The sequence below is a fragment of the Neltuma alba genome, unplaced genomic scaffold (assembly GCF_004799145.2).
Source record: "Neltuma alba isolate B1F8T4 unplaced genomic scaffold, ASM479914v2 tig00011274_pilon, whole genome shotgun sequence".
In the NCBI taxonomy this organism is placed as follows: Eukaryota; Viridiplantae; Streptophyta; class Magnoliopsida; order Fabales; family Fabaceae; genus Neltuma; species Neltuma alba.
Genome location: NW_021635984.1, coordinates 482527 through 497395, shown reverse-complemented (window position 1 = coordinate 497395; position 14869 = coordinate 482527). Strand labels below are relative to the sequence as shown.

Genomic DNA, 14869 nt, shown 5'->3' with positions numbered 1-14869 from the left:
ACATAACTGGAAAAGTTGGGAAATTAAGAGTTTAATTTTTTTTTTCTCTCGCTACTATACTCTTATTCAATACTACCAATTATGAATTTTTTTTTTAAGGTAGGAGGTTAGTAACCTTAATATACTTCTAGGAACATTTTAGATTTTAAAAAAAAAAGTCATCAATTGCTTTTAGAACCCCATAAAGTGCATTATATATTGAAACATCTAGGACTTAAACAAGCCTTGCATTTGAAACGAATGGAGCAACATGTTTAAAAAATCATCCTTATAAAAAGACAAAGGCTACAATTACTAATGATATTTAATTTAACTATACATAAGGGAAAAATAGCAAGCAAGGAAAAAAAATTAAAAACTTTAGATCACATTATTGAACCAAACATATGTTTTGACTATGAAAAGCTTGGTGAAAAGCACCTATATACTCTCTCAGTAACTTGGATTGTTTGTTTTGTTTTTCCAAGGCCAATACTCTCTCAACCAACCTTGCTGTGATCTTCTTCTTCTTTTCCCTCTGGGTGTTATTTATTGTAATATTACATGGGGATATTTTAGAAAAAATCACATTATATTGATATAATTTGGTTTTTTTCCCGTCTGGGTATTTCTACTCTTGGTCTTCTTTGTTTATCAAGACGTCGGCAAAGTCTATGGTCAATATAAAATATGCCATGTCTAGCTGGATATTCAGCAATTTGATCATTAAGAAATGCAAATGCAAGTGAGGTGTATAGCTATAAATACACCCTTTCTCAATCTTGAATAGACATGCCCGGCTGATCAGCTTTTATAATGATCTCTTTAATTTCATCGATTAGATCAGTTGTGTGTATATCTTCTTCTTCTTCCTCCTCCTCCTCTTCCGTTTATACCTTAAATGGCTCAGCTAGCCCATCATTTACAGCCATTTCTTCATCATGATCAATCGGACTTTGTTACTATTCTCAGTATTGATGGAGGTGGTGTTAGGGGCATCATCCCAGCAATTATTCTACAATGCCTTGAGAAGGAGCTTCAGGTTTTGGTTCATTTCATTAATACTTGTATATTCTTCCATAAATTTAATTAGGAATAAAGTAATAGGATTTCTTATAGTTTTCTTATAGTGTAAAGTCAATTCTTTTTCTTTGCTTACATGATGATGAAGTTAATCCTTAGATATCGTACAAATTGACTTTCAATATATTTCTATCACGTCAACATATGTAGCGTTTGAAGATGACTCATGAATATTTAATTGTATTCATTGCAATAATCTCAACATTTGGACCCTTTTTTCTCATTTTATCATTTATATTCAAGGAAAATTAATAACCAGCATAAAGTTTTAGTATCGTATTTAATTTTTAATTAGCTCCCATTCTGTTTTTTTTTCTCTCCTTTTTATCAGGGTTTTATAGTTTCACTTGATTTTTAGATAGTTTTTTCTGTAGTTTTTTTTCTTTTTATTAGTCTTTTTTTTTTTGCCCGAACTTTTTATTAATCAATTGAAACTACAGGAACCTAACTAAAAATCATGTAAAACTACAAAGACCAGATAAAAAATTTAGAGACCTGATTATTACAAATTAGGTGAAACTATAAGGACTCGATTTAAAAAAACAAAGAAAACTATAGGACCTGATTAAAAATCAGGTGAATCTATAAGATCCTGTAGTTTTCTTTTTCTTCTTTTTTTTATCAGGTTATTATAATTTCATCTGATTTTTAATTAGGTAACTACATTTTTGTTCTTTTTATAGGTATCTGATTGAAAATCAAGTAAAACTATAAAACCTTGTTTTTTAAAAAAAAAATGTAAGGACCTCATTAAAGATCAGATAAAATTATAGGGACCTGCAGATTTATTTTTCTTATATTTATGACAAAAATTTAAATGGTGAGATTTAATTAATGAATTGGTTATAAATATATATTGACAAATAGACCTAAGTTTAATTTTATTCATATAAAATAGTAATCATTAGGGTTTTTAGTGTTTGGTCTTAAAAAAATAGTGATGAGTAGGGTTTGAACTTGGTGATGGAGGTCAGGTATACGATGAGAACGCAAGAATCGCAGACTATTTGGATGTGATCGCCGGGACCAGCACTGGTGGACTCATCACAGCCATGCTTGCAGCACCAGATGAGAACAAACGTCCGAAACTTACTACTGACCAGATTGTTAAATTCTACAAAGAGGAATCCAAAAATATTTTTTTCCCCCAGGAAGGTACTATATTATAAATTTTTCTCTTTGAAAAATTTTGTTCTGAAGGAGTCACTTTTAAGTCTTAACTTAACCAGATGCCTTGTGATCTACCAGATCTACATTGGGCTCATCAATTTGTCTATCACTCCGCAAATGAATATCAATGGGCAAAAATATATTAATTAATGTTCGAGGCTTCGAGATTATGCCTTTTTTTATTCACCAAGTTTTTGTCTATGTGCCTTATAATTAATTTGGGATGCCAGATGAAAAAAAAAATTAAAATTTTAGACAAAATATGTTATATTATACAAATTGCATTTCTCGGGTCAACTTTCATTATTTGTCTGGTCAGCTTCTTTTCCTATAGCCTCATTTACTAATCACATTTCTCTCTTGTCACCTTTTCTTTTTACCTGCAGTCACCTTTGTTTATCTGAGTACAAGTCGTATCTGACTTCAGATACTCTAGTTTTTCTGTTGCTCTGTTCTATCATTGACCTTCTTTTTTTTTTATTTGGTTCACTCGCTAATTTTTAATTGATTTCAAAGAAATCTATTTATTAAAATGTGCTCCTTGCAGATTTTTTTTAGACTCTTTTTTGTCGTCTTCGTTATTTAGGCTGATGGAGTAATATAACTATACTTGTATGTTTATATATATGTTGCAGCTGGCGACAAAGAATCCAGGCTTATCTGTACAAACCCAAGTACGATGGTGAAAATTTACATAACATCGTAAGAGCCAAGTTGAAGGGAATAAGACTGAGTGACACAGTGACCAACGTTGTAATTCCAACCTTCGACATGAAGCAAATCCGACCTTCTATTTTCTCAAGCTGCAAGGTATATATATGTGCGTGGTAGTGTTCCAGAGATAATAAACTCTCATCTTTGATTTGAAATGCAACTTATTTTTAACTGTTTTGCCAAAATTATTAAGGAAGAGTAGTACTCATTAAATCTGTCTTCAATTAATCTTTTTTTCAATTTTATCTCTATCTCTGGCTTGTCTTTCCGTTCTTTAATTTCTTGATATACATCACGTGGCTATCATTAATAACTGGGGATAACTCTATAAGTAATTTATATTATGGACTAAAAAATTTCTTTTAGAAGGGTTACTTTATTTCAGACTATAGTACATTCTAATTTTTTTTAATAATTGGATGATGTAGCTGAGGGAAATCGACGATGTGGATCTGTCAGACGTATGCATTGGAACTACAGCTGCGCCAACGTATCTTCCCCCACATTATTTTCCAGAACATGACCCAAAGTTCCATTTGATTGATGGCGGTGTCATAGCAAATAATCCGGTAATTAATTACATTCGTGTCCATCCCAATGCTACCAAAAGTGAGAGCTAGTAGAGAGGGTTCATTTTAGTTCTAAGTGCTTGTTTGGTTCCACTAATTTTAAGTAATCTTGCATTGTGTAAAGTAAATAGATGAGATGAGTTTTGACTTGTAAAATATAAACATAATTTTTTAAGTGTTTCCAAATTGACTTTAAATATAAGACACCAATCTATTTTGGTTTTCCAGTTTAATTGATTGCATGCATATATTAAGAGTTTTTTAATACAATGATTAGTTTTCAATGCAAATGATTAAAAGTTGTATTTTTGGTAAATCACTGATCTATCACACATTTTATACAAATAACTAACTCAATTTTTTAAAAATTTTTTGGCTATCTAGCTCTTACACTTATAATAATCGAATAAACAAATATTTTCAATACCTGTTTTGAATGTCTTTACACATGCAATTCCCCACCATAGTTGGACTCTAATATCATTAAGCATCCAAAAGGGTGAGACAGTCACACTTTACTTCCCAACCCAAACTTGAATTCAGACATCCAAATTTAATTTCGTTTGTAAGTTGTAACAAACTTTGCGGCTCCCCTTTAAAATTTAGATTAGCCATACTTCGGTGCAAGTCCATGAAAAATTCCTATCTAGAAATTTTATTGGGCAGAAGGGTCGGTCTGATATGTTTTTATCAGTAGAAAGTACCGGTATTCAAATTTAAATCTCTTTGTCCACAAAAATTTTTAAACAACGACTTTTCTTCAATTCCTGTTTCAAACAATGACCGAGGCCTATGATGTCTGATTATGAATAATCATGTCACCTATTTGCAGGCTTTGATTGCTATAATTGAGGTCACACAGGATCGGCCGGTAGCAGTAGAGCGGCCACCAATAGGGATGATAAATAGAAGATTGGTACCAAGAATCATACCAAGGGTGTTGCCAAATGAGTATACAAAAATATTTTTGATATCATTAGGGACTGGATTTCGGAAGCCAAACAAAGATTATGATGCCAGAGCCGCTCAAAAATGGGGCATTCTCGCCTGGGCGACTGGCCCTATCACTGAATTAACACTTGATGGAAGTCAGGACTTGGTTGATTATCACCTTGCCTCTGTTTTCCGAGCCCTTGGCTCAAAAACTTATACGAGAATTCAGGTAGTACATTGTTAATTAATGCACATATATATAGGATACTTACCTTTTCATATTCATTATTACGTATCTTTGGTTTTAAATATAATATCTATTTAATCATTATGCTTTAGTCTGAAATATAAGTCTCATTCCCTCTTGTCTCCCATATTAAATTTTTCATAAAGTCAAAAAAATTACTAAATTTTAAGATAGAATTAATGAGGTTTAAAAGATTTTCTTAGTTTTAGTAAAAATAAATAGGATTGGAGGAGCATATAGTTAGTGTAATTAAATTCACAGTGGATCGTATGTATTGTACCCTATATGAAGTTAGCTATATTAATTACCAGTGACTTGGTAACACTATGATATTGATATATTACTATGATATTGATATATTGCGAATGGCTATGGTAGCTTCCTTCAAAGTGGAAAGTTACGAGTTTGATTCGCCTGTGACGTTAATACTTGCCTCTTTAATTACAAAAAGTATAATTTTGCTATTAAATTATTGTATTTTACTGTTACTTATTTGAGCTGTGATGCAGACTGACAAATTAAGTGGAAATACGGCTCAAATGGATTGCACCACCGACGAAAACATTAGTAATCTGGAGACGTTGGCAAATGACATATTAGATGGACTAGTTCAGAGGATGAACTTAGAAACCTTCAAGCTCGAAGACGACCCCGACGATAAACGTTCATATCGAGAAGCCCTCAAAGAGTATGTATCCCTGCTTGCACGTATAATATTTTGGGAGAATTATTATGGTGTCCTAAGAAAATAATTTAATTATTAAAAAGTACAAATGAGTAGCAAGAACTTATTGTTATTTTCTGTCTTGAAACTTGCCATTATATGCTCCTCAATTATTATTGAACTTTTGGCTGATTAGATCTTTTTTTTGAAACCTTATAGTAATTCTTCTTGATATTTTTATTCATCCTATGTATAATAACTTCACTCCATGGTTTTTAATATAAGATCTATTATAATATCACATGTTCAAATTTAACATATAATGTATTAATTGTAAGTTCGTGTCGTTTATGTTTTGTAGAGTGGCTAAATCTCTCCACGATATTAGAGAAGCGAAGGAAAGGACCTAATGAGTGGAAATGGAATGAAGTGATGAGCCAAAGCTTTCAAAGTGGGGTGGCATTGGTGGTGTTTCAATAATAATAATAATCCTCTTTGTTTGTTTCCTTTTTGTTTTGGCCTGAAATAAACCTTCTTGAGATTTTTCTTCCATTGTACTTTTAAACTTGTTTTTGTTCGTTTGTTTGTGTCTGTGTGTGTGTGTGAAACTGTGAATGCCAATCTCATTTAATTGCTGGACAATATGGCTTGAATAAAAATCAAATTTTTGCAAATTTATTGGATATTAGAATAATTATGCAATGCATATAATTTGTTCCGGGTACTTAGCTCGTTGTAAGTAAAGAAATGGATGATCCAATAACCAATATCCCCCTTTTTTTCCAAGACAATATTGTCTCTCGAGGTTTCACACATGGCATTTAAAGCCTTTATATCACAATTACATTAACTACTACATAAAATCATACCGGATTTCTTAGGAAAATTACAGTTTAATTGATCGATTAAGAGACTCCATTTTCTTGATTTAAATGTTTATTAAATAGTCAATATTAGTTGACTTAACGTCGATCACATTTTACACCATTTAAAAATTTCATTATACTTTTACATTTAAGAAAAATTTATCATGTTCTTGGCAAAAAAAAGAAAAGAAAAGAAAAGAAAAGTTTATATATATATATGGTGTTAAATGCCATGACAAAATGCTTCATGAATACATTTACACTTTAACCCTTTTTAAAATACTAATAATTCTCTAAGAATTTAATAGTTATAAGTCACATTTCACATTTACAAGTCAAGAGCACTTTCTTGATAAAGCACGGAAATTATTCTTTTTTTTTTTGGCCATCAGAAATTATTCGAAGATAAGAAGTGAAATGATTTTTTTATACCATTCTTCATCTGGTGAAAGGAACGTGATAAGTCTCAGATAAGCCAAATGGCTTCAACAATTTAAAATGATATATGAAATTATGTTCGTTGGCCAACACACACACACACACATGAAATTATGACGGCCTTTTTTATAATATGATAAATGAATTGTATGACTTATGAATGTTATAGCTGTATAGCGAATATATCATAAATATCACTTTTTCACAATTATTTGTTATCATATCCTGCTTAACAATCTATATACAGTATTGTCTCGTCACACAGGAGGTATAATTAATTATTAATTGATTGATTATTCATATTGATAGCAATAATTTAACTCAAGACTATAATAAAAGCGTCATTCGATCTTTGAATTCAGGATCAAGGCGCAAATGGATTCAAAAAAATTTTACTTTTGAGAGCTGGTATCCAAAAAAAATTTTGGGGTTTATGATAGATCCATTTATACTAAATTTGCCGCAAATCCTTGAAAATTTGGTCCCAAATTGTCATTTATTTGGTGCTGCGTCCATTTCACATGAACAGTTAGATCCGTTATGTGCACTGAAAACACGGCGTATAGTTATTACTCCTCCGTTAAGACCTAATTAAAAAAAATAGCTTTCGGCTTTTTTTAAAAAATTTATTTTAGATTTGGAACTTCTGAAAGTAACTGTTCAACATATCATCCATACTACTCTGGTTAAAACAATATATAATTAGGATAAAAATCGTCCATATATACTACAAGTTTATACTATATTTACTTTTTCTTAACAGTGTATCACACTAATTGAATTTAATTTTACCCCAAATTTTCAGTTTGCAAAATATAATTAGGATAAAAATCATTTTTATAAATGTCTATTTGAACAAGCCAGATATCATTAGAAAGAACAATGTCTTTTGAGGTTTGAGACAGGGAATTTAAAGCCGTCATATCACAGTTGTTATCCTATGTATCTTGTTGTCATCATCTAACCCCGTATTGAAGTATTGAATCTGGATTGTTATTGCAAGATTGCAATCCTCCTTCCTCATATGGCAGACATATTTCTTGCTATTTGAGAAAAATTTCTTTCTCGTCCATATTATGTATCACCCCAAAATAAATTTGTCAACCTCTTGTTAATCTTGTGGCAATATTTCTTTGGCACATGGAGAGCAAGTGTTGTACCGGGACTCATCATACTTGGATAAGATCTCAAACTTGAGCTCCGTGTTTACATGTTTGTGGGCGTACCTGTGTTTAAATTGTATTTAAAAAAACAATCTTCTGCTTTACCAAAACGGATTATCGAGTGCCTTATTTTGGTATATCTGAAGTTTTATATATGCCTAATCTAGCTAGTAATTACCAGATGTGGGACTTCTTTCTCTAATAAAAACTGAGGCAATCGAGGATTTGATAAGAGTTAATACATGTGTTCATTGGAAATTTCTTAATTGCTAGCTTAAATTGTTGATTCTGCTGCAATGATCAACGATACAAGTTCTGTGGTAATTTAAACCGTATAAGTATGGCAAGGTCAGAGCAAAAGAATTAGGTTACGTATGATACGTGAGAGGTTTTTGAATGAGTAAAGAGTAAATCCATTATAAACATTAGCATTTCGTAGGCAGAGCTGAAAATGAACATTTTTCATATTAGGTTTTAATCTCACAAGTGATAGTTTTTAACATTCAATTGCAAAGATTGAACTAAAATTAGAGAGAGAGAGAGTTCCGTTCCAAAAACGTAATTGTTAAACACTACTGACTTATCTAATACATTCAAGTTGAGTAGTAGTGCTGATCCAATACGTTAAGTTTCTAATTGTATTTGAATTGTCCATTTCAATTTGATCCTTTATCACGCATCGATCAGTTAAGACTCCAATAGTTAATCAATCAAGTTGCCAACTGATCAATTGGTAATCATTTATATTTGAACATGGGTGGTTTGAATTAATATATAAAAATAATATAATGTATTTTTTTTAATTTTAATGTCCTATGTCATAAACTCATAATGTAAACTGCCATAATTTCTGGTTGAGTACGGAAGAACTGATTTCAAGTGGTGGGCTGATATATATCATCCGTTTCAATTACATGATCGAAGTCTCTTATTATCTTAATCGATTAATGGATTGCTATGCATAATTATTTTAATTTATAACGTGCTCAAAAATAAAAATAGCTGTTGCATTATTTATTTCGATTAATTTATCTTTATATTTAAGCAAAGCCCATGCACACAAGCAAAAGCAATGTATACTAAATATTTAAGCATATATGAATAAAATAAATTATCATTCCAAAAGTCAAGAGACAATGTCTTGGGCTTCTTCATAATTAAAGAGACCAAAGACTTGTTCTTGGTCATTATCACTTATCCAAGTCTCATGGATTTAATAATAATCATATACACCCTTCACAAGCTTGAATGAAGAATGTGTACGTGTGTGTCTATATATATATATATATATATATATATAAACAAGCCAATTAATTAGCTGTTATCTCATCAAGCATTAGACTAATTTTCTGTGAGTTTCATCTTCTTCATCATATCTTCATGTCAAAGCTACCTCCTTCTGCTTATGGAAAGGTTGTTACTATTCTCAGTATCGATGGAGGTGGTGTTAGGGGCATCATCCCAGCAATTATTCTGCGATACCTTGAGGAACAGCTTCAGGTTTGGTTCAATTATTTGAATTAATTCTTCATTTTATCAATAATATAGGCCATTTCTTATCATTTTTTAAATATATTTCTCATCAATAAATATTATTTTTTTACACCGCATAATTCAATAAGAGATTATATGTTTGATGGTGTCTTGTCACCTCCCAAATCACGATGTTTTCTAATCCCTGAACCCTAAAGGTAGAAAAATATATTGGAAGCTAGTTCCTTTTCCAAACACACTCTAAGAATTCATTTTAAGAATAGATTTACAATTCACAAGGTGGTAAGATTTTCATCATTACCTTTTTATTGAATTAGGCTCTTGCTGACTCAAAATCTCATGATTTTTGAAGTTAAAATATTAGAAACTAATCATTAGGGTTTCTTCATTTTTGGTGCTTCTGAGGGCAGATATTCGATGAAAATGCAAGAATTGCAGACTATTTTGATGTGATCGGCGGAACCAGCACCGGTGGACTTATCACAGCCCTACTTGCAACACCAGACAAAAGTCAACGTCCTAAATTCACCGCTCAAGATATTGTAGATTTCTACAAAAACGAAGCCAAACGTATTTTTCCAGAACCAAGGTACGAAAACACATAACAATCTTACAAAAATAGTATAATTTTTCAAATAGTAATCTTTAACTTATGCAGACAATTGTCAAGTAATCTCTTTCTCTCTCTTTTAATTTTTTTTTTAACAATGATTTGTCCATCTATGATGTCACAGCTGGACAAGAAAAATCGAAACCTTTTTCAATAAACCCAAGTACGATGGTAAGTATTTACGTGAGACCAGTAGAAACAAATTGCAGGGAACAAAGCTGCACGAGACATTGACCAATGTTGTAATTCCGACCTTCGACATGAAGCAAGTCCGACCTGTTATTTTCTCAAGCTTCAAGGTATTAATTATTTAATTTGCACATGCATTATTTCTTTACTCTTATGTATATAATACCCAATTCCTTCATACTCTTTAATTTAATAATAATTTGATAGTTTACGAAATGAGGATAGACTTGTAGGAACTTTAATATTGTAAAATATAGATTCGTGCCCTCGTGTTACGTTAACTAGCTTATAAATAGTATACAGCTGTTTATAAATTTTACTTTACAATGATGTTGTTAATTGGTAGTTAAAGATTGATCCCTCAAAAGGGAGAGCTATATTATATTTCTTTAATTCAAAATTATTATGGTCAAAGAAGTCATTATTCGAAGAATGAACAGTAGTCTTGACAATAATTAACACTAGATCCTTGGTAATTAATTTGTGTTTTTTCATGGTGGTAGCTGGGAACAATGCCCTCTATTGATGCCAAGCTCTCAGATATTTGTGTTGGGACTTCAGCTGCACCAACGTATCTTCCTCCACATTATTTTTCCAACGATGGCAAAGAATTCAATTTGATTGATGGCGGCGTTATAGCAAATAATCCGGTAATTATTTCTTTTTTGTTTGTAAAAATGGTTTTTGTGTATTGTACAAAAAAGATTTTCTTTTTCTTTTTCTTTTTAATTTTTGTGGTAGATGTTAGAAAATTAAATGTTGAAAGCTGAATATAGTATTGAAAGATATATACGTGTGTGTGTGTGTGTGAGAGGGAGAGAGAGGGAGAGAGAGGGAGAGAGAGAGATTATTTATTTATTTACTTTTTGGTTAGTTAAGTACTGAACCGGCTTGTTTAACCCACATGGTATGCCGCGTGTCGCTTTCTAACTCACCAGATTAATGTGTCATATATGAACCTATAAAAGGCTTGCTCAATTGTGGAATCTCTTTTCTATGATCTGTTTTTATACATGCAAATGTAACCCAACTTCAAATTTTAAAAATGTCACCTCTTATAGTTATTATGTTTATTTAATAAAAAAAAAACAGATGTAGATATTGAGGGAAATTATATATTTTGTAGTAGCGTGGCTCATTTAACTCAGCCCTTTTAACAACTCCAACTAGCGCGTGTGTGTGTGTGTGTTGATATAATGAAATCAGTATTAAATATTTGTCTATTGGCAGGCTTTGATTTCAATAAGTGAGATCATAGAGCAAAAGAAGAAGAGGAACACAGAATGCTTACAAGTGGAGCCAAATGATTATTCAAAAATATATTTGCTATCATTAGGAACTGGATTTCAGAAGCCAAACAAAGATTATGATGCCAGAGCTGCTGCTAACTGGGGAAGTCTTGCATGGGCAAGTGGTCCTATCACTGAATTAACACTTGATGGAAGTCAGGACTTGGTTGATTATCACCTTGCCTCTGTTTTCCAAGCCCTTGGTTCAAATAACTATCTCAGAATTCAGGTACATTATTAATACTACCCATGGTCCTAATTATAAGACCTCATTTATAATATACAAATGAGGTCTTATAATTAAAACCGAACGTAGTATATTATTGGTGCATATATATTACTACTTCCAGTCTTAAATATAAGAGCTTAATAAGGGGTTCAATTGGGTTCTAAATATAAGACCTAGATGCATTTTGCCTCCCAAAGTTTTAAATTTTTGCCCAAATAAAGTGTCCATATTAATCACATATATCAAGGGCTCCCAATTAAGGAGTAATTCCAATACACATAATTAAATATATTAGTTTGGGGAAATCATGATCCATTTGTTATAACTAACTTAATTAATTTTAACCAATAGAGGTAGGATCTAGCAGAACAGACTAGTTCCCTACAATATAGCGAATTAGTGTTTGAATTCCTGTTAGGAGAAGTGTCCACATTTAATACTGATGGTACTTAGGAAGATGCTTGTGCTTAGCAAATAAAAAAACATAATTAATTTCCCTAATATCCACAATTTTTTTATCTAGTTTTTCTATTAATGATTGGAAGTAGTACATATTGTAATGTTAATTCTTTTTATTGATAAGGAAATAATTAAGATGCATACACTTAGCTTAAACTAAACTATTAAGATGTCCCTTTTAGTCATTTGCATTGAAACTATCTCTTGTCGATGAAATTTTTCTTTAATATGTGCAATTAATACGAATAATATTGAGGGAAATAAAAAATTGAGGAAAAAATTAAAATGAATTAAGGTTTTACCTTTATAGGATTAGGGCAAATCCCACGACTAGTTCGAACATGAGGCCTTCTAATGTTTCTTATTTGAATTGCGACGAATGCAGACCGACAAGTTAAGTGGAGAAATGGCTAAAATGGATGATGGCTCTGACAAAAACATGAAGAACCTTGAAGAATTGGCAAATCAAATATTAGAGCAAAGGGTAACAAGTTTGGACTTAGCAACTTTCGAATTCAAGGAAGTACCCGATGGCCCTACAAATACAGAAGCCCTCAAAGAGTATGTACTCTATCTCTCTCTCTCTCTCTCTGTATGTATCTATCTCTCTATCTCTCTCTCAATTTTGCCGTTAATTTTGTGGGTCGTGTGCAGGGTGGCTGAGTTTCTCTATAAGGAGAAGCAAGAACGGCTAACAAAGTGTATCGCATGACCTTAGAAGTGAAAATGGCTTTATATATCAATCGTCCCAATAATAAATGTTGAACTAAAGCTATAGAAGTGTGTTGTTGTTGAAACATTAATCGATCTCTACATGTACGTCGAGCTTACTACGAATTGTCACTTTTATTCTTCTTCTTGTTGATTATATTTAATTTGGTTGCGTACTTTGACGTCAATATGTGATTTTAATTGTTGGAATTACATGAAAGAAAGTAAACATTTCGAGTATATTGTATGGAAAATTCATATGTTGTTTGTCATGTGGCAAGTGTTATTTGCGTTTTTGCAGGCATCACAATATATTTATGGAAAAAAGTTAATTTTGCAATACTATTGCATTGAAGAAAATTGTTAATCTCTCTCAAGCCTGCTTGTTATTTTTCCAAGATACAAGTTATAAATTTTAATCAGTCACATGTAAATGAGTTGTAAATTTGGCACTTTTTCAGTTGTTCATAACTTAGTTTTATGGAATTGGTTATAAAATGATGAGTTATGAATTCCTTAAGTCTAGTCATTTACTTAAGCTATTCTGATATTAATATGTTGCATGACACTAATTGTGAGTCAAAATGCACCAAAAATCCAATCGCTATAAATTACTACCTCCAGTCCTTAATATAAAAACTAATTAGATATTGAATTTGATTCTAAATATCAAACCTCAATTCATTTTATCTCTCAAATTTCCCTATTGATAGTAAGGGTTTTTACTAGTTGATAGTTTTAGTATACATAATTAAAGAGGATGATTTAGGAAAATCAACACATTTTTGTTACTATTAACCAAATTAACTACTTTTTTTAATCTGTTTAAATTACTTATCTAACTATATTAAGAACTAGAGGAAGTATTTGGAGAGACCAATTACTATTGAGTTGAAATCCCACCTTGATCATTCTTCCCAAAAATTTTGATGATGGAGCTCTCTCCTAATCGCCAATGATAGATTGAGAAATTAAGGAAACTAAATGTAGATGAGGCAAAAAAAAAAAAAAGGAATTACTCCTCCGGTCCTTAATATAAGACACATTTAACTAATTTGATTAAATTCAAGAAGTTAGGTAAGTTAGTTAATTATAAGAAAAGTGACATATTTTTCTTAATACCCCCTCTTCCTTTTCTACTTGATTATGGTTGAGGGAGTATCCATAGGGGTAATTTAAAGAAAATTAATAAATATGAGAAATGGCTCTTATATTTAGAATTAAAACTAACTCAAGAATTAGATCCTATATTAAGAATCAGATGAATATTTCTCATAAGAGACTTGTGAGTAATACTGGGGTCCTCTTAGAATCATGTCCACCCAACAACTAAAAAATATAGGGAAAGTTATATATAGGTCTTATGTAAAAAGTTAGATATGAACAGGTCTCTAAAGCTTTTGCCCAAAAAAAAAAAAAGAGAATAGGTCTCTAAATTTTATTTAATATTAATGGATCCCGCGAATTAATATTTATAAGTAAAACTTTTATATTTATAAGCCAAGTTACATTATTTACAAGTCAACCTTAAAATTTTTTTGTAAATATTAAATTCATTTGGATCTATTTTTACTAAATAAAATTCAAGAAACCTATTTGTACTTAAATCTTTTTATTCGGGACTATGAGTAATTTTCTTTGGTGCAAATATAAATATAATATTGATATTGATATCCCAATCACTCGTAACTGATTTGGGTCCAAGAAGTTTTTTGGGGATGAAGAAACACTGATCGCAGGAAGCCCAGTAGCCCAATGCTTTGCTTGCTGTCTTTTTTTATTCGGCCGCGTTGGTCCTCTACTACACTTATGCACTGTTTGGTTGTAAGGTTTTAGAAGAGAGGAGATGAGAAATTGTGTTTAGTTCCAAAGAATGGCAGGAAGGGAAGGAAAAAAATTTTGTTTTTTAGTCGTCCCTTCAAATTTGGTATTTTTTGATAGAGAGAAAAATATTATGTCTCACCTTGACTAAATTACTCATATTAGTTAGTTTTTAAATATTTCAAGTTTATTATTTTCGGTAAAAACTTTTTTTTAAACTATTTCAGTTACTATTCTTCTT

The 14869-nt window shown here is 31.2% G+C and overlaps 2 protein-coding genes across 2 annotated transcripts; both read left to right on the top strand.

Moving 5' to 3' along the window:
* The first annotated feature begins 880 nt into the window (after positions 1-880).
* Positions 881-5839, top strand: LOC114763302 (patatin-like protein 5). The gene is made up of 8 exons (XM_028952926.1): positions 881-1021; positions 2037-2168; positions 2311-2363; positions 2868-3042; positions 3375-3515; positions 4348-4677; positions 5205-5403; positions 5721-5839. Exons 1-8 carry the CDS (start codon positions 881-883, stop codon positions 5837-5839), a joined length of 1290 nt encoding a protein of 429 aa, XP_028808759.1.
* A 3328-nt stretch (positions 5840-9167) lies between these two features.
* On the top strand, positions 9168-13079 carry LOC114763311 (patatin-like protein 1). Its single transcript, XM_028952935.1, has 7 exons — positions 9168-9326; positions 9731-9909; positions 10055-10229; positions 10623-10769; positions 11350-11637; positions 12482-12657; positions 12751-13079. Exons 1-7 carry the CDS (start codon positions 9207-9209, stop codon positions 12806-12808), a joined length of 1143 nt encoding a protein of 380 aa, XP_028808768.1. The 5' UTR covers positions 9168-9206; the 3' UTR covers positions 12809-13079.
* Positions 13080-14869: the final 1790 nt, after the last annotated feature.

Excerpts from the sequence above, each read along its gene's own strand:
- LOC114763302 (XM_028952926.1), top strand. The coding sequence starts at position 881 with ATGGCTCAGCTAGCCCATCATTTACAGCCATTTCTTCATCATGATCAA. Across the intron at positions 2,364-2,867 it reads CCGCAAATGAATATCAATGG|CTGGCGACAAAGAATCCAGG; the intron begins GCAAAAATATAT and ends TATATGTTGCAG. Across the intron at positions 5,404-5,720 it reads GTATGTATCCCTGCTTGCAC|AGTGGCTAAATCTCTCCACG; the intron begins GTATAATATTTT and ends TATGTTTTGTAG.
- LOC114763311 (XM_028952935.1), top strand. The coding sequence starts at position 9,207 with ATGTCAAAGCTACCTCCTTCTGCTTATGGAAAGGTTGTTACTATTCTC. Across the intron at positions 11,638-12,481 it reads ATAACTATCTCAGAATTCAG|ACCGACAAGTTAAGTGGAGA; the intron begins GTACATTATTAA and ends CGACGAATGCAG. Across the intron at positions 12,658-12,750 it reads AATACAGAAGCCCTCAAAGA|GGTGGCTGAGTTTCTCTATA; the intron begins GTATGTACTCTA and ends GGTCGTGTGCAG.